This window comes from Nelumbo nucifera, chromosome 1 (genome assembly GCF_055504915.1).
Source record: "Nelumbo nucifera cultivar China Antique chromosome 1, China Antique-T2T, whole genome shotgun sequence".
Taxonomy (NCBI): domain Eukaryota; kingdom Viridiplantae; phylum Streptophyta; class Magnoliopsida; order Proteales; family Nelumbonaceae; genus Nelumbo; species Nelumbo nucifera.
This window is the reverse complement of record NC_142649.1, coordinates 62,510,177-62,533,194: the sequence shown is the minus strand read 5'-3', so window position 1 is coordinate 62,533,194 and position 23,018 is coordinate 62,510,177. Positions and strand designations below refer to the sequence as shown.

Sequence of the window (23,018 nt, the reverse complement as noted above, 5' to 3'; positions counted from 1 at the left end):
TTGCTAGAAAACTTACTACAGTAGTGTTCATTTGCACCAACTGATGATAAAATCTGAACCAGGAATTCATAGCTACTTTTAATTTCATGCAGAAAAGATTCAACAACTAAGTTAATCAGTCGAATTACCATGCAATATGAATCGCCATTTTTGCACAAACCTAATGTTCATCATTCATACGATATCCCCACTGTTGTCGGTTTTCTCTGTTGCCCTTTCTTGATCATCTTTATCCCCATCATACCCATGGCCGATTGGTTTCTTGCCACTGGATCTGTTTTTCAACTTCCCTCCATCCTGACCTTGCAGTGCACCAGTTCCCAGGGCCTCTATATACAGCACTCTCACCAAGTTCCTGAATCGACGTCGAAATGTCGGCATCCGTGACAATGAAGCAACAATTCCTTGCAGCCTGTAACAAAATTTCAACTCCAATTTCTAGAAGATGACAAGATGCTTATAATTCTGCTTTTGCATTGCAGGGGAATCCAGAAACTACATTGTTTTAGGGATCAAAATATACTTGGAATTAGAATATTCCAAGCTGTTTGGTAATTGATCTTAAACACTAAGATATTTCCAGATAAAGGTAGTACCTTCTAAATATGGCTTGCAATTGTGCTCTTCTGACATTGTCATCTGATGGAAATCCAGCGTCATTCCAGTCTTCAGGCCTTTCATTATCGTAGTCCATAATCAACTTTCTCAAGCACGATTCCTCATTCTCATCTAACTGGAGTCCTCTGATCTGTTCCTTAATAATCAACAATGGTCCAATTAACCACTCAAAAACCAAATCCTTTGGCCAGTCAATCGTTGTTAGCTCCACCTCATTAGCTGGTAAATCCAATTAAACAACATGGTTATTTATCACTACTAAGTAGTAACCTTATATCAAGGCTACAAGTTTGGAAAGAAGAAAAATGCAAATTAAGAGTTACAGACATACAGATGAGCAACCCCGAGGAGTCAGTCTTTGCTGATGCGATCAAACACTGCAGAATGGACCAAGCAGGTAGTTTAATGCCTAGCTTCTTACATTTTCCCTTTCCAATGCATTTCTCGAGGTCTCTGATATCTATTGATCCATCATGGAGGAGAATCCTACCATTGACCTCGAAAATTTTGAATAGCCAATCCCAGACCTGTTATACTCTCTAGAGTGAAAATGTGCAGTGACACATCTAATTCGCTATCCTAAAAGTGTGACATGGAAGGGGTGTAGAAGCTCCTTACTTGTATGGGCTTTAGTTGGTGAATGGTTCTCTTCAATGTTCTTTGCTCTGAAACTAGTTTTTTGCCATCAGTATGCGCATCCCGTTTCTTCTGATTATTTTTGTCATTGTCAAATGATATTCTTTTGTCAAGGGGCTTTGAGGAGGAAGTCATGCTTTGACGGTATTTAGGCCTGGCTGTCATAAGGATTGTGACTGTGACTCTTTTTGCATCAACAATTACCAGATATATATATAAAAAGATACTGTATATCGTTCAAAGTATTCCAAGATAGGATGATACCTGGGAAGGCAGGATCCCTCCCTCAAGTAAAGTAAATCATTTGTGTATTCATCAAACAATGATATCACTGATACAATGTAATAAAGTCCCATCCTTAGTGAGTTTTCCTGGATTCAATGGGAAATTTCAGTAAAACATCTGTAAGTTACAGCATGATAGCAACTAGTATCTGTACAGGAAAGATACAATACCCAATAACATATAGCATCAGAAATGAAATCTTCTATATATATACCTACCTGATGGACAATAATCCCACTGTAAAGTCCCAAAAAGAAGCTGCAGAAGAAAGCACCAATGACAGCCCCAACAACAGCTAGGGGCCATAAGATGATGGCAAGACCAGCAAATGGAACGCATACTGTCTCCATAAATGGTCCTTCCCTCCCAATCAAATCTTCAAACAGCCTCTTCCATCCAATCAGGAGCATATAGGGGCTTTTCCACAGCGCAACAGTAGTGATGAAGAGCGCATCAATGGGGATTGCTAGCAAGCTAACCAATAAACAACTAGGCAACATAGATAACCTTCCAAGAGAAACATAATGAGGAGGTCAGATTTTAAGCTCTTTTATATTAAACAAGTAACAGATTATATTAAATTGTGAGAAAACAAATATCTTCACCTGATGTCCATGGGCTCTTTATCCTTGGGTACTTTCTCACTCAAGTCATCCATGTAGGAAAAGTAGGAATGGAAGCAAAAATCTGTAAAATCTTGCACTACAGTACAGCTTCCATCAATGGTGCTCCAGCACCCGTCCTGTGATTGAAGCAGAGTTGTGAATTAGTTGAAATATTGACCACAGATTCACAGACAAGGGAAGAGCCCTGTTTGTAGACATCAATGCAGGAACATCTTGCATATCTATCCCCTGTTAGATGGCTTACCATAACCATGGTCTTGTTTCTAACCATCTAAAAAATAACACGTATCCGTGGCTGTATTCTCTGGTTTTCTTGAATTTCTAAAGATATTTATCTACTGTTAGAAATAGCCATGGACCATGGTTGAGGGATATTTAGTAAATTTCTGCTTTGAAGTTTATAAATTAAAAATAAGTCTTACAAAAAAGCAGTGGAAAAGCTTTTCTGTGATTTGATCTCCCTCAGCTTCGAACGTTGCGACCATTGGTTTGAAAACTCCATATCCTATTCCAGCTAAAAGGCTTCCAACTATTCCAAAGACTGGCCAGAGAGCCAGAGGCACCGGCAATGATACCAATAACAAAATCTTCAAAACCAGCCCAATCCTCTTGGTTCTGAAATAACAACTCAAGATAATCAATGAAGGAACAGAAGGAAGTACAGAGAAAGCACATTTGAACACATTAGAATTGCATGGACATGGTAAACAAACTTCAGTGGGAAAAAGTTTACTTTGTCAAGCAGTAGTAACTCCAGAGAAAATGTGCAGGCCACAGTCCAAGGATTACAGCAGAATTTCCAACAAGAATGGTGACAGCTGCCACCGGTCCGATGATTGATGCTGTGGGAGAAACATGAACTAGAAATCATGTCAGTAGAGATAAAGCAAATTCAATTTCTAAGCATACGTCTGTACACCACAACTATATCCATGTATATGAATAAACTGCGGGGTGCTGTGTAAAACTTTTTCTCTGCATCGCCACCTTGTTTTAAGTGCTTATTTTTGTCAAAGAATTGTCAATCTCTTTGTTCTTCTGAGTTACAAGATCTGCTGAATTAGCTTTAGCTATGGATAATCTTAGCAAAGACGATGCAATGAGGAGCAAGTTAAATTATAGATTAAACTTTGGGCAATCTATACCCTGTTTTTATGACCTACAGATTCTGCATCTTCCTTTCTCTCTTGTTGATACAAGTTATCTCTGTCTGTGTCATCGATTAAAAAAACCGAGAATAAGTAGAGAAAAGCAAGGAGTGGTCCTCAATCCTCATGTAATCTATTATAAACCTTAGGAATCGAGGGGACTCACCTAGGAGTTAGTCTTACAATTTGCTGAGCCATCAACTAAATGTCAATCTCTATTAAGTATGATCTAACAGAGAAGGTAGAAAACGATTCTTGGTCCAGAAAACTATACATGGGAGATAATGATGGTTAATGTCTTTCTGACTTTCTACTCTAGCAAGTGGAAATAGGAAGCCAGCAAATTTCTTGAACAAACCCACTGCTTCCAGGATACAATATATTCTCGTATTTCAAATTCTTATGTGTTATAGAGATATTCCTTTGTTATGTCTTATGTCTATGCATATAAATTTGCATATATTCATTTTCCTTTGTTATGTTCTACAGAGATTCCATATCAATAGAGAGAGAGAGAGGTTCTGCTGTTCATACCCTTGAGAACGCCGAGAATCAAGAGGAATAGGAAGAACAGAAGAAATGAAATAAACCTCCATAACTTGGCGATAAACCCAATTGGGACCTCCATCAGATGATCCTCTCAGAGATTCAGAGGGAGAGAGAGAATAGAATGCTGAAAGTAAAGGAGGTTGATAGTAAAACTGAAGAGCTGTAGTTTGAATACAGGGCTATACTACAGGGGGGTTACGTACCCCGTTGTGCACGCCTTGTTTGTAAAGCAGATGTAGAGCCAGTTAACAAAGGAGGAAGAAGACACGAAGTCGTTACGTGGCAAAAATCTGTAGCTTTTTTGCCATATGTCGACTATACAATGATCTATACGTGAAGAACCTGGGGGTAAAGTCCACTGATGGGATTCATGCTTTCATCATAATTTCTTCCTTACCTTTTATTCTTAACTCTCAAGAGGCAAGATACAAATCCCTATCATCTACTGATCAGTATCAAGTATCCACAACTATCTTCAATTAATGGTGAAGGTAAACTGCCGTTTTGGGTTTGAAGTTACAAACCGCATTCGATCGATCTTTGAATGATGGAATGCTTGTGACATATTCATTACTCCACCGTGACCTCAACCGTGGAGCTACTTTACTGGGAGTGCCACCGAAGTTTAAAGTGGATGTACATGTACAGACCTTAACGCAATGACATCTGGCTATGGAAAATGGTTAAAATTAAAAAAAAAAAATATTGCCCAAAGTACCCCTACTGTGCAGTTTTGTGCATTTCTTCTCCATATGTATCAGTATGAGTGCGCTACCAAGCGTGGGCATTTTTCGGATAGATTTAGAGGGTGTTTGAATCCGTTTACGTTTATGGGTGATCATCTATTTGTGCTTTTTTATTTTAAACGTTTATTTATATATATATTTTTTTATTTTAAACGCTTTTTACTTTAAATGTTTCTTTTTTTTAAACGTGAAGATATGCATCTACAATGCTTTTCAAGCATAAATAGTATTTGGTAAGATAATTTCCAACACTGATTTTCGTGTATATGCACACATTACTCGATATGATGGTACATACTAATATTATACCAATATATAATGATGCTTATCAAATGGTTCAGATTAATTAGACGATTGATTTATAATATTTGTCTCTACAACCTCAACGTGAATAATGGCATTATATGCAAAGGCTGTGAGTGATCCAATAAAAATAGTTTGCACGTAATAAAACCATATTTAAGTTAACCTATTACGCCCAATTCCTGTGGAACTGGGCCTAATAGTTTGTAAGTTAATATTTTGGCTTTACTATTTCATTTGGGCAATACCTATCCATGGCATTGTAAAAATTTAGTGGATTTTCATTATAAGGTGAAATCTGGAAAGATGATATTTTCTCTCTACTGTTTCATTCTACCATTCCATTTGGACAATATTTTTTCACATGTATTTAATTGATACGAGCAAAGAAAGATTAAAGATGGCTTCAACTTCAATATTAAGAAAGCACTTTCCTTTCCTTTCATAACAGTCAAACAAGAAAAACCGAAATAAAATTCCTGTCCAATGAATAAAAGAACAAGTAAAGTTGTATGAGCACCAATTTAGCTGGGTTTACCGAAGTCCCAAACTGGGTTGTTCTTGAATAGCCGATGAATTTTAAGAAAATAACAAAAGTAAATGCTAACAATCTCTAACAGTGGTTTCATTTTTCCATCAAATTTACTAATAACATATTCATCCTATTTAATGAGCTTCAAGACTAGTTGGATAATTATTAGCCAAACCTAAATCAAAAGGCAAATGGTGTTACAACTGATGGTGCACGATCTAGAAGCTCATAGCTGGAAGATGACCTGGAAGCTGATTGCGTAATGAGCTATTTCGAATTGCAAGAAAACTTATCAGAGAACCCAGGGTGGCTAACTCGGCGAAATCACTCTGATGCTTAAATCAGTATTGTGTTATCTTGGTTGCGAGCTAAAAGCTTGAGTGTAGAGAGAGCTAGTGAGCAAATAATCATGCGTACCTGGGTCCTGGGGTTGATGCCTTTATATAGATGGGCTGTCATAGGCCTCGTGAAACATTCCCGAGACCTTCGCCTCGTGACATTCGGATCCGTTCTGCTTTAGTAGGAGAGTAACACGCCAATCAATGAGGTTTATCATTTTCCTCTGATCCGAGCAAGATGAGGATAAAGCTTATCGTTATACGGCGTGATCCCGAGAAGTTTGGAGATGACTGTTGAGCTTCTTAGTTCGGTTACTTGACACCTCGGCACATGTGGGTGCCAAGGTGCTTCGGGCTTCGAAGTGACCGAGCACCCGAGGTCCCCCGTTCTGCTGATGTGTCTTCACATGTGATCTGGCACTTGGCTGACAGGTCGCTTCCACGTGTCCCTTGCATACTACGTCGGGCCAAATCACCCCTCATCAATTGCCCCCCACTCCCCGTGCCTTGGGTCCTAACCCGATGCGGGGAGTTCATCGCGAGCCCAAGTGGATTCGGCACGACTTCCAGGCTGTTCGGAGGGCGGCTCTTTGGTTGGACTTTCATGACCAATTTGGCTTGAATGGTGAGAGCCGAGATCGCGTATCGGGTATGCATGGACGCCATGCAGTTTTATAAATTCCGTGGACGTCAAAATGCACGCTCAACCGATTTTGATCTTGGGAGGCGTGCAACTGGTTTTGATGGGAGCCATCGGATCGCATAGATCTCAACCGTTGAAACCCAATCGAGGTGACTATAAATAGGGCTGAGTAGGAGTTACTCAATCTCACTATATGCCGAGGTGAATAGACACTGTAGGGTGTATGCCCAACCTGTTTGCGCACGTGCTACTTTATTTACCCATGCCGAAGTGACTGTGTTTTTGGTTGCCAATGCCAAAGCGATTAGGACTTATCCCTCCATGCCGAAGAGGAGACTAGGTCTTAGCACGCCTATGCCGAAGAGATGACTAGGACTTATTTGCCCATGTCGAAGAGGCGATTAGGTCTTGTATTGTGTCGATGTCTTTTGTCAGCTTGACACCATAGACCTTAGGCTCAGAGAGACTTATAGTCCTCTCTCCAACTCGACGTCCTTTTGACTAGCTCGGTGGTCTAGTGGACTTAGTAAATTTTTGGTTGTGTAGGAGTCACGAGCTCATAAATAATATCTCCTCAGGTTGTCAACGTTCAAAGCTCGAGGCACTTGTTTTCCTTCCATAGTCCCAAGCTTATATGTGCCTTCTCCGAAAACTCGTCTCACCTGGTACGGACCCTCCCAGTTCGGTCTGAGCTTACCCACGCCGAGCTCAGGTACCATGACCTTGTGGAGCACCAGGTCACCGACTCGAAACTGTCGTTTCCTGACCCGGGCATTGCAGTACCGAGCTACTCGCTACTGGTAAGCTACAATTCGGATACAGGCCAGGTCACGTACTTCTTCAATCAAATCCAAGTTAGTCCGGAGCTCGTCGCCATTTGCCCCTTGGTCGTATGCCTCGAACCGCGACATTGGTACTTCGATTTCTGCTGGAATCACGGCCTCCGTTCTATAAGTGAGGTAAGGGCGTTTCATCGGTTGCAGTCTTAATAGTCGTCCTATAGGCCCAAAGGATGTTGGGCAACTCGTCCACCCACAACCCTTTAGCTCACGCTAAGTGAGCTTTCAATCCGTGGAGAATAGCCCTGTTTGTCACTTTGGCCTATCCGTTCACTTGTGGGTGTGCCATCGAAGTGAAATTTTGCTGAATCCCCATCTCGACACACCAATTTTGGAATTTGATGTCTTCAAATTGCTTCCTGTAGTCCAATATCAGCACCTTGGACAACCCAAAATGGCACACAATGTTCTTCCAGAAGAAGTTTTGCACGTTCCGATCTATAATGCTTACCAACAGTTCAGCCTCCACCCACTTTGTGAAGTAGTCCACTACTACGACCAAGAATTTCCTCTGCCCGGTTGTCAGCGGAAATGGACCAAGGATGTCAATCCCCCATTGCGTGAAGGGCCATGGACTGGTTAAATACTTCAGATTGGCAGCAGGTTGATAGAGGATGTTGGCATGCCTCTGACATTTATCAGATTTATTGACGAGTTCAAGTGCATCTGCCTTCATGGTAGGCTAGTAATAACCTTGTCTTAGTGCTTTTTGGGCAAGTGCTCTGCCCCCCAAGTGTCCTCCGCACAGTCCTTCATGGATGTTGCGAAGTACTAGTTTAGCTTTTGAAGGTCGCAAGCAACATAGGTAGGGGAGCGTAAAGGACCTTCTATACATCCGTCCGTCGACAATGACATATCGAGCTGATTGACGCTCTACCCTCCAAGTTGCATTGCGTTCTGTTGGTAGGGTCCCGTGGAGCAGATAATCAACGAGTGGGTCAACCTAGCTCGGTTCCGCTTTCAACATAGGAGCGACCTCTTCTGCCCCCCCCCCCCCGATAATGTTGGGCCGAGGCAAATCTTCTATGTACACAGTTCGCATTGTGTTGTCGCTAGTGCTTGCCAATCGTGACAGGGCGTCGGCCTCAGCATTTTTGGACCTCGATATCTGCCTCATGAAGCAAGAATGAAAGCGTGATAGGACTTCTTTAACCTTAGCCAGGTAAGCTGCCATGGTTGAATTGCGAGCTTCGTAGTCGTCGTTGACTTAGTTCACTACCAACTGAGTGTCGCTACACATGACGAGGTGTTTCACACCTATTTCCTTCGCTAGGTTGAGCCCAGAAATTAGTGCATCGTATTCCGCCTCGAATCCGAACTGGAGAGCATACTCCAACTTCACCTCGTTCGGGCCGTACAGTATCAGTCCAGCACCACTTCCTCGCTGGTTAGACAAGCCGTCTACGTGGAGGATCTAGGGCTCCTCATCCCAAGTCGGTCCTATCCTGCCCGGGACCGGTGCAACACTGGCCGATGCCTCCAACGTGTTAGAGGGCTCAGTCAGTTTAGGCGTCGGCGTGCTGAACGTGCACTCTACTATGAAGTCTGCCAAGACTTGGGCTTTGATCGCTGGACGTGGCTCGAACCGGATGTCATATTCACTTAGCTCGATTGACCACTTCGTCAGCTTCCCTGATACCTCGGGCTTAAGCAAAATGTGCCTTAGAGGTCTGTTGGTGAGGACGACAATGGTATGGGCTTGGAAGTATGGATGTAGTTTTCAAGCTGCTACTACTAGTGCATAAGTGAGCTTCTCAATGTTGGGATATCTAGTTTCTAGATCCTACAAAACTTTGCTTACATAGTAGACTGGTTGTTGGACCTAGTCTACTTCTCTAATTAGTACCAAGCTGACCACCTCGTCACTCGCCGAGAGGTATAGCTTCAACTCATCTCCTTCCTCAGGTCGGGTCAAAACTGGGGCAGTACTCAGATACCTTTTCAACTCATCAAATGCGAGCTGGAACTCTTTGGTCCACGCAAAATCTTCGTTCTTTTTTATTGCCTTAAGGAAAGGTAGGCATTGACCCGCCAATTTAGACATAAACCGGCTGAGAGCAGCTACCCGACCAGTGAGTCTCTGAACCTCCTTTATTTTTTAGGGCAGCCTCATCTCTAAAATGGCCTTAGTTTTATTTGGGTTGGCATCGATGTCACATCGGTTCACTATGTAACCGAGGAATTTGCCCGACGTGACCTCGAAGACACACTTGTTCGGGTTAAGTTTCATATTAAATTTCCTTAGAATTTGAAAAACTGCATTTAAATCATCAATTAAAGAATTGTAAAATTGGGTCTTCATGACCATGTCGTCAACATAACACTCTATTTTATTACCAATCAAAGGTTCAAAAATTTTATTTACAAGTTGTTGGAAAGTTACTCCACGTTCTTCAAACCAAAGGGCATGACTTTATAACAGTACAGCCCGAGCTCGATTACAAAGGCAGTCTTATCCTGATCAGCTATGTCCATCCTAATCTGATTGTAGCCGGAATAGGCATCCATAAATCTCAACAACTCATGCCCTGAGGTTGCGTCTACCAGGCAGTCTATTCTATGAAGGGGAAAGCCGTCCTTTAAGCAGGCTTTGTTTAGGTCGGTGTAGTCGATGCACATGCGCCATTTTCCATTGGCCTTATTCACCAGCACGGGGTTGGCCACTCAGCTCGGGTAATGGGCGTCCCTGACGAAGTCTGCGGTGAGGAGCTTCCCAACCTCCTCATCGACTACCCTCGACCGCTCTAGGGCAAGGTTGCGTTTTCTTTTGTCTAACTGGCCTGACTAAAGGGTCCACATTTAACTTGTGAGTAATCATACTAAGGTCTATGCCGGGCATTTCTACCGCGGACCAAGCAAAAATATCTAAATTATTTAATAGGAAACTTACTAGTTGTGTTCGGAGCGGTTCGCTTATCAGGGCACCGATTTGGAGAGTCTTCGTCGACTCGGTCTCAGAAACTGGTATGTAGACTATCTCCTCCATTGGGGCAACTTGCTCCTTGGTGTAGTCCCCTGGTTGTTCTAGCTCGATGTCTTCTGTCAGTTTCGCCTTTCCTTTTAAGGCAGTTGCGTAGCACTTTCGGGATTCGAGCTGATCGCCTCGTACAACCCCTATGTTCACGAACATAGGGGGACGAAGTCACGACCACCAGAAAGGTATGTTCGAAACTCACTATGTTCGGCCACGTTCTTGCCTCTATTGGTACCATGATCCGACGAAGGGGTCTGACTTCTTCGCCGCTGAATCCCACCAAGGGCATGTCTGTTGGCTCCAAGTCGTTTTGCTTCAACTATAGCTTGTCGAAAGTCCCTTTAAATAGGATGTCGGCCGAATTGCCTGAGTCCACTAGAATTTGCTTTACTTCGAAGTCATTAATGACGAGCTTCACCACAAGAGCATCGTCGTGAGGGTTTTGTATCCCATGCGCGTCGTCCTCAGTTAAATAGATGGGCTCTTCTATCCAAGGTCATTTTGGTGGGTTTTCCGCTTTGTGCTTTAGTTCTCTGACTGAGGTCTTCCTTCCTACTGTAGTACACCCCGCCACAATGGATCTACCAGTGATCATGTTGATCACCCCTCAGATTGGTCTTTCTTCTGGTAGCTGCCGAAATGGCTACTCGCCCTGCCTTCTTGACTTTGGAGCATCTCTCCGATCTCCCTACCAATCTCCTTGTCGGTCCCCCTATCCTTCTGGCGGTTCTCTGTGCTATGACCATGGTCCCGATGGAAGTGACAGTACGCATTCGGATTCCTAGTCGCTGGGTCTCCCCGTAGCTTGGGTGGCCATTTGACGAAGGAGGAGTCCTTAATAGCCATCAGGATCTCTCCTCGTTTCACGTTGAGGGGAGTGTAGCTAGTTCTTTCTATGGGAGGGGTCCTAAATCGCCAACCCGACCTGTGGCTTTGAGAGGGGGACTTACTCTTGGAGCGAGATGACTTACTTCTTCTCCTTGGTGACTTGTTCTTTTTCTTTTGTGTTTGTTGCTGCTCGTTCCTTCTACTTCTCTCTTTCTCTTCTCGCCTTGTTTATTTTCCGGTTTCTGAGTGAGCTCTTCTTCGGTGCTTATGAATCTCTCCGCTAATGCGTGAAACTCTGTAATAGTCTTCGGTCGATTCACTCCAATGTACCACCTAAACTCCATGTGCGTGAGTCCTTTCCAAGCTACGGTGAGGCGTACTACTGGGTCGAGCTCTGGTATTTGTAAACACGTTTCATTGAAACGTTTGATGTAGCTCCAGATCGACTCGCCTTCCCTCTACACCACGTTTAGAAGGTTCTCTTGTCACTCCGGGCACTTCTTAATAGTGATGAAGTGGGTTGTGAACTTGTCCACGAACTATCCCCAACTTCTGATGGAGCTTGGCGCGAGGTTCCTATACCAAGCTTGAGTTAATCCTTTGAAAGTGTTGGAGAAAGCCACACACATACATGCTTCATTGGCCCCGGCAAGGTGCATCTGAGATTGGAACGTGTCTACATGATCGCTGGGGTCGTAAGATCTGTTGTACTTGTCCAACGGTGGTACCGTGAAGTTTTTCGGCATTGGGACTGCTAGTAGCTCGGGTGACAAGGGAGAGGGTCGGCTCAATAATGCTGGAACCAATCTTGTAGCCACCGAGCTCACTTCCTCCCTTTCTTTACTTTGTTCCCGTAGTTGGTTGTCTTTTACGGGTGGGCTATTGTTGGCTAAGGAATGGAAAGTCTTGCGACGCCGCCACTGTTGCTTCTTTTCTGGCTCAGTGTTAGTGCTGCTGACTTTTGTATGGTCAGGTACTTCAATCCTGGTCTGTTCTTTCTCTCGAACACTGTCACGAGGTGGATCAAGGTTCCTCTTTGCTGCGTCTTGGTCTCGAGACCAGTGTTGGCTATTGTGGGGTGCTGGGGGGTCTTGTCTTGAGCCCGCACCTTGGTTCCCGAGTTGGCGATCATCACATCGCGATCCATTATTCTTCGGCCGCGAAAGCTGTTGCTGACTGTTCCTTTCGGGCTGGCTGGCTTTGGGCATGTCCTTCTGGTTCCCCCTTTAAGAAACTGGGGGAGTGTGCTACCCGTCCGTCTTGCCCCGAGGTGGGGTTTGGCCCCTGGGAGGGACCGGTACCTGCGAGGTTCCCTCACCCCGATGGGGAGATCAGCAAACACTTTGATGGGCCCTGTGCTGATTCTGATTCTAACATTGATACTGACCTATGTGCTGAGGTGGAATCTGCTGTTGGCTTGGATGTAGTGGTGGAAACTGCTGTTGGTATTGTTGGTAGAAATAATATTGTTGAAACTGCTAGAATTGGTGGATCTGTTGCATCTGGATCTACATTGTCTTGAAGCTCTAAACGAGGTCATCGAACTGAGAATGCTCGAGCCTATGAGGAATCACAGAAGGCTCTAAGAAGAAGGTGTTCACCTATGGCAATGGGACGTTTACCTGTTGGGTTGTTTGAGGCACTGATGGAGGGGGGATCCCTGAAGCAGTCGGAGGAATGGTGAGCTGCCCAATAGTCATTGAGGGGCCTTGAGGGAGTGATGTTTGGTGATCTTGCCCCCTGGTGACGTTCATGTCAATGCCCTTACCGTTGTTGTTGGATGATGTCATTGAGAAAGAATACGATGGATGGTGAGAAATAGTGCTGACCTTTCGATCATTTCCCACAGACGGTGCCAATTGATGGTGCGCGATCTGGAAGCTCCTAGTTGAAAGATGACCTGGTAGCTGGTTCAAATTGCAAGAAGACAGATCAGAGAACCTGAGGTGGCTAACCCGGCAAGGTCACTCCGATGCTTAAGTCAGTATTGTATTATCTTGGTTGCAAGCTAAAAGCTTGAGTGTAGAGAGAGCTAGTGAGCAAATAATCGCACGCACCTGGGTCTTGGGGGTTGATGCGTTTATATAGATGGGCTACCGTAAGCCTCGTGAAACGTTCCCGAGACCTTCGCCCCATGACATTCGGATCCGTTCCGCTTTAGTAGGAGAGTAACGCACCAATCAATGAGGTTTATCATTTCCCTCCGATCCAGGTGGGATGAGGATAAGGCTTACCGTTATACGGCGTGATCCCAAGAAGTTCAGAGACGATTGTTGAGCTTCTTAGTTCGGTTACTTGACATCTTGGCACAAGTGGGTACCGAGGTGCTTCGGGCTCCAAAGTGACCGAGCACAAGTGGGTATCTTTACATGTTGATCTGGCACTTGGCTGGCAGGCCGCTTCCATGTGTCCCTTGCATACTAGGTCAGGCCAAATCACCCCTCATCAACAACCACAACAAGCAATGAGTGCAAAATATCTATTATTTTGTTGTGGTTGTATGGTAGATGAATTATGTTGGATAACTTTAGCCCTAGGTATTCTATGAAAGATTCCACCATATTCATCTACCCATACAAATAAACCCCTATGATTACCCCTAACTGGATAATGTAAAAATCATCGCCCATAATTAGTTTCCATCCTTGCCATATGTAGTGTCATCTCCCCTTTACCACAAAAGCAGTTTGATAAAAATATCCCATCAGTCATTTTTACATAGATAACTTGCACAGTAAACATCCAATGATGAACAAGTGAGCATATAAACACAAACTTAAAGTAGATAAAGTAGTAAAGAAGTTCAATCCATAACAAACATAAACACCATAATAGTTTGAATTCCAACATCTTCATGGTCTGAATCTTAACATTAGGTTTCACATGTTTTGGCATAATCCACACATTTATGTAAACCGTTGGGTAGACCTTTGGTACCTCTCCCATAGCTGAAAAGCAATTCGGTCTCTAACCATGTCCATCTCTATACTTGAACCTAGTGCAGTAGTAGTGTGCTCTTCACAATCATCATCGCCATCCAAACCATCATGATCATCATTTGAGTCATTTTCATAATCCTTTGCACACTTGTCTATATCTTTATCCTCACGCGCCTCTCATTTTATGAAGTTATATATTATAAAACATGCCATTACAAGAAGTCCTTGGAAGTCTAATTAATAGTATGACATGTTTTTCAAAATGAGGAATTTACCCTTCATGATCCCAAAGCAACGTTTGATGACATTACGCAATAAAGAATGAGTATTGTTGAAAAGGTCTCCCTTCGATCTAAATCTACTAGACTATCTCCTAAACTCACTAAGATGGTATCGTTCACCAAAATATGAGGCAAGGAAACCAGGAGCATTAGCATATCTAAAATTAACAAGGTAGTATTTTCCTACATTGAATTCCATATGTGAGGACACAAAAAATGATGAAGACAACTAATGAAGTGCAATTCTAAGGAATGTCTACTTCACCTGGAGGTTCTTTGGGAAACTCTACATTCGGCTTATTAAGTGATTTTGCCAATATCCTTAAATCATGTGCTGATCCTTCCCATCTCGTGTATACAAAGGTAAAGAACATATCAAAATCACAAATAGCCAAAACATTTGTCGTGCAAACCTTCTTCCTTCCTCTATACGGTATTTGTTCAGTGATTGGCACACTAACTGATACATGTGTAATGTTTATAACCCCAATACAATCTTAGTCACAATTATAAAAATAGTTAGAATAACAAATGTGGAGAGAGCCTAAGTTACAACAGACTAAGAAGTGTAGTTACCTTGAATATTGGGTAATATCTCTCAAATTTCCTAATAAACGGTTGACCTTCGGTGAATGTAGGTGGCCTTATGAGCTCATTCCCTATTTTGCAAATTGCATATATAATTTTTCATAAATGTGCGTTAATGATCCATGAAGAATATTGGAATCGCTCACCCATCAGGCGGTTCCTCGCATTATGACCAATTGTGAGGAGGAAAAATGCAAGTGATTTTCAATGATGGTATTCCTAGTGTTCTTCAAAACTCCCATCACCATAAATAGAGTGACAAGGTTTTTGAAGACATGTCATTCCATCCTAAACGAATTGTAGCATCTATCATGTTCTAAATCATTGAGGAATTCTATGCACATATAAGTATGTCCAGTCAAAGAAGAAGTCATGCAACATTGCCTTATTGTTTGTGAACAATACAAGTGTAGTATGTAGGTAGTCATAATGAAATTTATCATTTCCTCATAGTTTGAGTATAAATCAATAATATGCCTTTTTGTCGACACTGATGAGGATCCATAGAATATTGTTGTATGACAAACTACAACATTATAAATAATGAAATCAAAATAAACATCACACACCATGGTTACAACTAGCATATAATCATGTAAATACCACCATGTAACAAAAAAGTGTCATCAACCATGGCAATTGTCATAATCCAAAACAAATTGAAGTGCATATAAGCATAAGAGGTCGTCACCCATTACCAAAATAAATAAAAAAAAGAGACCATTAGTCTAAAAGGTGTTTAGATGTGAATCGAATTGAAAACAAGAGAGAAAATAGATTTAGGAGTGTCAATAATAGTCGACCCCCACCCCAAAGAGCCTCTTTTATATTAAAAGATATGAAAGATCTGTACAATTACAAGAATGCCCTTATAAGACTAAAAGATAAAACGAACAAATAAAATAATATTAATATTATACTGTTCAACAAGGGTTATACTACTAATGTACATCAAGATATATCTTCACACTCCCCCTCAAACTGGTGCATAAACATCAGCGTCAGTTTGCCCACAAGAACGAGGTGTCGATTCTTAGTCATGACCATGGTGAATATGTCAGCAATCTATATGTGAGAGGCTACATGAGGAAGAGATATAGTCAGGAACGAGAAGGTCTCTAATAAAGTGATAGTCCACGTCGATATGTTTAGTCCTCTCATGGAAGATAGGATTAGATGATAACATTTGTGTTGTTGACATCTAGAAAGATAGGAGTAGGAAGTTGAGTACCAAGATTCATGAATAGAGACTTCAACCAAACAATCTCACTACAAGCAGAAGACATAGTTTTATACTCAGCTTTAATAGAAGACTTAGAGACAGTTTATTGTTTCTTACACTTCTAGGAGATGAGTCACCCATGAAGACGCACCACCTAGTAGTGGATCGGCGAGTGTCAAGACAACCAGCCAAATCTACATTAGCATAAACTCTCAACTGTATGGATGATGAGGAAGAGAAAAATAGTCCCTAAGAGGTTATGTCTATAACATAACGGATGATGCGGCGAACAACAGTCATATGAGGTTACTGCGGGGCAGAAACAAATTGACTTATGACCTGAACAGCATGTGAAATATCAGGCGAAGTCATAGTGAGATAGATCAGAGAGCCAACAAATTGACGGTACAAAGTAGCATCAAGAAGAATTAGGCCTTCAAATTTAGACAACTTGATATTCAGCTCAGAGGGGTATCAATGTATTTCTCATCAGTAATTCTAGCTAGTTTAACGAGATTAGAGGCATAGATTTGCTGAAAAATGAAATACCCTCAACTGCTACGATGGACTTCCAAACCCAAGAAATAAGTAAGGGGCCCAGGTCCTTCATGTGAAAGGAGTTATAAAGTAAAGACTTCAACTTACAAATGCCATCATGATCATCCCCAGTTAAAAGGATGTCATCAACATACAACAGTAGAGTAGTGATACCCTAGGGCCTTCTCTTAATAAAGAGAGAGTAGTCAGATGAACTCTGATTATATCCAACTGCAATAACATCTTGAAAGCGCTCAAACCAAGCCCTAGGTTCTTGCTTTAGATCATATAGGGATTTCTTTAGGTGATAGACATGTGAAGAATCACTGCAATATCTAGGTAGAGGCTTCATGTAGACTGTCTCCTTCAATTCACCATGAAGAAAAGCATTTTTCATGTCTAGTTGGTAGATAGTCCAAAAATGAACAACAGATATGCCTAGAAGAGTCCGAATTGTGGTGATCTTAGCAACCGAGGTAAAAGTTTATTCATAATCAATCCCATATTCCTAATTGTATCCTTGGGCAACTAACCGAGCCTTATATTGATCAAGGGAATCATCTGACTTCAGTTTGATCGTATAGACCCAACGATTTCCAACAATAGAAGCATTTAGAGGAAAAAGCACAAGATCCCAAGTATCATTCTCATGGAGGGCTTGAATTTTGGCATCAATGGCTTCTTTCCACTAAGGACTTCTAATGGTTTGTTGATAAGATCTAGGAATATCTGTAGAAGAAAGTATAACAGAAAATGAACTATTGTTTGAAGGAAAACCATAGTGGTCAGGGGGTCGAGAAATATGAGTAGAACAACGAAGTGGAATAATAGAACTACCATATGAAATAGGAGGATCTTGGGTCGAAGTGTTACTTATAGAAGGTACAGAAAGGAGGATGCTCTGGACCAGGTGGAAGGGGGGTTATAGGCGCAAGAACTAGGATGCATGGCCGCTTGCGGGTGAAGACGAGAAGATCTCTCTCAGTTGAGGAAGTAAGAGTGTTATCTGAATCAAAGTCCTACAAAATAGAGATAGAAGCAGATAATCTAGCAATTCTAACAAAGAAGGAAATATGTTCAAGAAACACAACATTCCGTGAAATCCGAATACGATGAATAGTAAGGTCGTAACACAAGAATCCTTTGTGGTTATGACTATATCCCACAAATACACACATAGCTGACTAAGTAGTTAATTTAGAATGTTCATGAATAAGAAGATGTACAAAACAAAGGCAACAAAAAACATGGAGACTAGAGAAACCTGGGGGATGACCAAAAAGTTTTTGGAAGGGAGAAGTGTTGTCGAAAACAAAGGAAGGAATATTGTTAATCAAATACACAACTGTACTAGCTGCTTCTACCCAAAACGAAGTTGGAGTATGGGATTCTTGTAGTAATGTCCGCACAATACTAAGGATATCTCCATTCTTCCGTTCAGCTACACCATTTTGTTGTGGAGTGTCTGGACAGCTGTGATGAGATTGAATTCCATAACTCCTCAAGTAGACCTAAAAGTCTCCGTCTCTATATTCTCCCCCTGAATCTGAACGGAGGATACTCACTTTACACTTGAAGCAAGTTTGCACCATAGTATGGAACAATTTAAATGTGCCAAAGACTTCTAATTTATGCTGTAGAAAATAAATCCATGTGTATCTGGTACAGTCATCTATAAACAATACAAAGTATTTGTATCCCAACCGTGAAGTAATAGAAACAGACCAAACATCACTATGTATTATCTCAAAAGGTTTAGTGGCATGTCCAAAAGTGTAAAGAAAAGGTAAAACATGACTTTTACTCAAACAAGCAGTGCAAGAAACATCAAAAGTATGAACAGGAGGAATTTTATTCTTAATTAAACCAGAGTCAAACAAAAACTTCAACTTTTGATAATATGAATGACCGAATCATTTATGCCATAAATCCCAAACATTATTTCTATAACTCAATAGAAAATCAGACATAGAAGAATTAAGAAAAGTCGATGATGCTCCTGATTGAGACTTCTCGAAATCCAACGCAAACAAACAGCTTAGCCTACGCCCCTTCCTCTTCACCTTTCCAGTGTACTGGTCCTATATCAAGCAACCATCATGAGAAAATGTGAGAACATTTCCTTCATCAACAAATTGACCAATAGAAATCAGATTAGTAGTAAGGTTGGGTACTAAGAGGGTTTTGGAGAAAGGGAATGATCTAGTGGGAGACAGTTTAAGGGATAAGTCATTACTACCAATAATGTCTAACTTTTCACCATTGGTAGTAATAATGTGTTTATGGTGTGTTTCATTTATGGATTTGGCTGATTGAGGTAGGCTCCTGTCATATGATTGGTGACACTTAAATCTATAATCCAAGCATGTGAAGGAAAAAACAATATGTAGAAGACTTACTAGACAAGCCAATAGCAAAGAAAGCAAATGATACCAATTGTCGAACCTTTTCTTCACCCATAGCACCAGTTGAATTACTTTTCACTGAAGAATCACCCTTGGTGGACACAGTGTCAATTGCCTGTCCATCTATTACCTGATAGGCCCGGGGTTGAGTCTTTTTTTGAGAACTCTTAGCTGATTGGATTGGACAATTTGGAATGATGTGACCATGTTGCTTGGAATAGGTGCACACATTTTTCTTCTTACAGTGAGATGCAATGTTTCCAAAACCCTTACACTCATAGCACTAGGTTTTGGAGAAATCGTTGGAGGTTGACTTCTTACCTCCATAAGCAACAAAGGTTGTTTCAGCCCCAACTTCAGTCATCTTTCCATCAAATTTAGTTACACATTCTTCTTCTTCCCTCAGTAGTTCCCTTGAAATAGAATCCAGATCTAGAAGTGTTCCCCTACTCAGAATGTTGGACCAGATTATTTCATATTCAGGTATAAGCCTCATCAAAAACTAAGTTACCTTCCTCTTCTCAAAGTGTTTCTGGAGATATTTCACACATTCTACTAAGTCTGAATGATCAATATGGACAATTTCGTATTCAGCCCACAAATCAAGAAAGCCTAAATAATATTCTTGTATCCTTCTATCTCCTTGACTGTAGGCAAACATCTCTGATTCTATTTGATACTATTTAGATATATTGGACTGTTGATAAACTTTCTCCAGATATGAATACATCTCATAGGTTGTTTTCATTCTTCTCATAGGTACAAAAATATCATAATCAATAGAACTTAGAATCCAAGAAACAAGCTTGCCATTATCCAGCTTCCATTGTTGTAAGGCCTTGACCTCGGTCTTTGTTGGTTTAGTGACAGTCTCATTCAAGTATCTTTCCAAACCTATCCCTTTAACATAAAAATAAAAATGGAACTTCCACATCCCATAATTCTGTCCATTCATCTTCACAGGAATAATATCCCCTCTATCTGAAGCCATTACAACAAAAAAACAACAAAAATAGGGTTCGACAATAGTCTAAAAGAACTAGATTGAAGTAAAAAACTAATCAAAGCAAGCAAGATAAGCAGTAATCGAATCCAAGAGAGTCAAAAACTGAGAAAAGAAACCCCTTACTATCACCAGAGATTGTCCAAGATCCAATAATAGAAGAAAACTGGATACACAGTCCAGAAAAGGAAAGTCTGGACGCAACCACCTAGAAGAAATGTATAGATCTCTCTCAAAACTTCATGGATCTCAATGAAAATTTTAGAATATATTGAGGAGGGCTAGGCGACAAGCCTTTCAAATCTTACTACAGACGGATGTCAAACGAGAGAGATCCAATGAAATCTCTCTTGCTAGATGCATAGAGTACAGAAAATGGTTCCTGAAAAGATAAGGACAGTCTAGAACCAATTGGCAGTGATAAAAGTTATCAACGAATCAAGAAAAAAAGAAGTGGATCAAAGAGCAACCTGCTTTGATACCATGTGAACCGAATTGAGAACAAGAGAGAGAACAAATTTAGGGGTGTCAAGAATAGTCGACCCCCACCCTAAAGAGCCTCTTTTATATTAAAAGATATGAAAGATATGTACAGTTACAAGAATGCTCTTATAGGGTTGAAAGATAAAAAGAACAAATAAAATAATAAGAATACTATATTATACAACAAGGGCTATACTAATAATGAAAGAATGGTAGGATCCATCTAATGGACGCCATGAAGGTTGCGGAATGGGTGGGGCGAATTTCAAAAATTTCCTACCTTCTCCCAACTGGGAATCATATTCCCTGAATTTAGAATACAATATTCAAGGATCTACTTGAACCCTAATCAAACCAGATCTGTACCAAAAGATAAATGGGAGGATTATACCTGATCCGGAGAAGCAGTATCTCCCAAAGTTGGTGTTCACGCCCAAAGAATGCTCCAAGATCTGTCCCTGCTGAAGATGACACAGCTGTGGATGGAACAGAACCAGCAGGGTGCGTCCTACACACTGGATCCTTCACAAGAATCCCCTGGATGTACTAAACACTGAATTCTTTCAGTCTTTCTTGCAAGACTGATGTCAAGAACTGGTTTCTTGACTTTCTTTTCTGCAAAGATCGAATCTTGCAACAATACAGATGGCGGCGGCAGGAGGAGATCTCCAGAAACGAAAGGGCTGAACTGTTTTCTTTTCTGGAGAGTATGAGATCTAATCTCAAATCGCAGGAACCCTTCTTGCTTACCAAAACCCCTTGGATCGAAATCTGATTTCTCTCCCTCTTGGTACATTCGAAATCTCCTCCTTTCTTCTTGATTAAGAAATCTCCTAATTAGGAGTTATCCCAATCCAAATCAGTATTTGGATAGGGGATATTCTTAATCATTTTCCCAGATAGAGTTAGCTTACTCCTGATCTTATCAGGAGGTTACCAGATTCAAATCTGATTTGAATTTGGTCTCTAAGAGTGGATAAGGCTAAGAGCCCAATCCTTTTTGCTAACTTCAATCTCAAATTCGCCCCATTGATGGGTGATCATATCAGCCCACTTCGAAATGGGCTTTAGGCCCATTAAGTATTCAGTGTTTAATTAGTTTCCAATCTGCTGCCCAGTTGGGCTTCTTTGTATGGCGTGGGACCCAAGCATTGATCTACACACCAGCCACATGGGTTCGGCCCAGCCTTTAATAGAAGGCCCAGCCAAATTCACTGAAAATCTCAATGAACCCCTTGAGTCCATCGTATGAACCCTATGGGCCCAACACTTACATTAAGTGGTCCCTGGGCCAAGCCATCTTATAAAAACCCAGGGACTGTGGGCAGGTGCAAGATTAGCCCATCAGGTATTGTCCTAAATGGTCTTACACTTAACCTCTCAGCCCTTAATGATCAAGCACTGCCCGACAAGAGAGGACCTCTCCCTCGGCTGCAAGGAACAGTGCCGCACTCTCCTCTCACATGGATCCCGGGAATTAAAACCATTTGCAAACATTTTGAAACCGTACATATATATGTAAATATATTAATTTTGCAAAAACAAAATTCCAACGATTGAAATCAACTGCCGGCAGTTTGGTTTCCATCAGAGAGAGTGCATTCCCGATCATTACCCTTTGTCCGACAAAGTGGCTGATTCTGTCACTATGACCACCCACTCAGATGAATTCTCAAACTGCCCCAACATACCCAGGTTTTGATCCCCACTAAGGATCTCACTGATTGGCATATCAAAGGCAGCCTGATCCAACACCTAGTGAAGTGTCACAATCGAGTCTAGGGGTCAGGTGTAACTTTCCAGTTTTGCCCATCTATCTCCAAGGTCCAGGGCAAGACTGGAAATCTGGTCCGGTTCAAGGATTCAAGTAATCCCATGCTGTATGTGCCTCGGGTCTTACCCTGATGGCTGAGACAGGCCATCCCAACACTTGGTGGCACACCAGTATCAGCCTTGGCAGGATAAATCTCCCCAGACTTATCCAACGGCTGTGAACATTTAAAACTAACATGAGTCTCTACAAATGTCCAGTTTTAGGGTTTTACACAGAATTAAACCAAACAACATGAATCAAACATGCACTTTATTTATTTCCACTAAACAACAAAAGTACATCAAAATGATTGAAGCTAAGGGCATACAAAACTGTCTAACAAATAATGCACATCAAGATATATCTTCACATGAGAGTCATCCAAGCATGAAAAAAGGTCTTCTATAAATCATGGGTTCGGTGGCTCATCATCCAATCCATGAAGCCAAAAACTCCTAATCCCTAGAGGAATAGCAAGGAAAGTGTTCCTCTATTTATCTTCCATAAACAACTTAGTTGCCTTGAAATAGCAAATTGGAGATAATTTCTCAACCTGAAATATGGAATTAAGGATTTCAATGCATTCCTCTATTTGTTCTTTCTCACAAGCCCTGTCAAGTCTATCCCTTTTTAGGGTTCTTTCCTTCTCCATTTCTTGAACTTTTGCCCTTTCTATTTCTAT

General features: G+C 41.5%; 1 protein-coding gene across 4 annotated transcripts; it reads right to left on the bottom strand.

The window, feature by feature from the left end:
• On the bottom strand, positions 1-18,724 carry LOC104594311 (putative membrane protein At3g27390). 4 transcript variants are annotated; one of them, XM_088895776.1, is made up of 10 exons: positions 14,551-18,724; positions 2,899-3,007; positions 2,588-2,780; positions 2,145-2,281; positions 1,758-2,046; positions 1,519-1,625; positions 1,237-1,408; positions 950-1,145; positions 597-837; positions 1-412 (listed from the first exon to the last, which is right to left on the bottom strand). In XM_088895776.1, exons 1-10 carry the CDS (start codon positions 14,657-14,659, stop codon positions 175-177), a joined length of 1,791 nt encoding a protein of 596 aa, XP_088751902.1. In that variant the 5' UTR covers positions 14,660-18,724; the 3' UTR covers positions 1-174. The 4 variants fall into 4 exon arrangements, with proteins under 4 accessions (XP_088751902.1, XP_088751914.1, XP_088751900.1 ...); XM_088895788.1 differs by lacking the exon at positions 14,551-18,724 and adding an exon at positions 3,848-4,302 and having other exon boundaries at positions 950-995; positions 2,899-3,025; XM_088895774.1 differs by lacking the exon at positions 14,551-18,724 and adding an exon at positions 3,848-4,300 and having other exon boundaries at positions 2,899-3,025.
• Between the last annotated feature and the right edge of the window lie 4,294 nt (positions 18,725-23,018).

Coding starts and splice junctions, on each gene's coding strand:
- LOC104594311 (XM_088895774.1), bottom strand. CDS start 3,941: ATGGAGGTCCCAATTGGGTTTATCGCCAAGTTATGGAGGTTTATTTCA. Junction 1,626..1,757: donor GTGGGATTATTGTCCATCAG/GTAGGTATATAT, acceptor CATTGAATCCAG/GAAAACTCACTAAGGATGGG. Junction 838..949: donor CTCCTCGGGGTTGCTCATCT/GTATGTCTGTAA, acceptor TGGATTTACCAG/CTAATGAGGTGGAGCTAACA.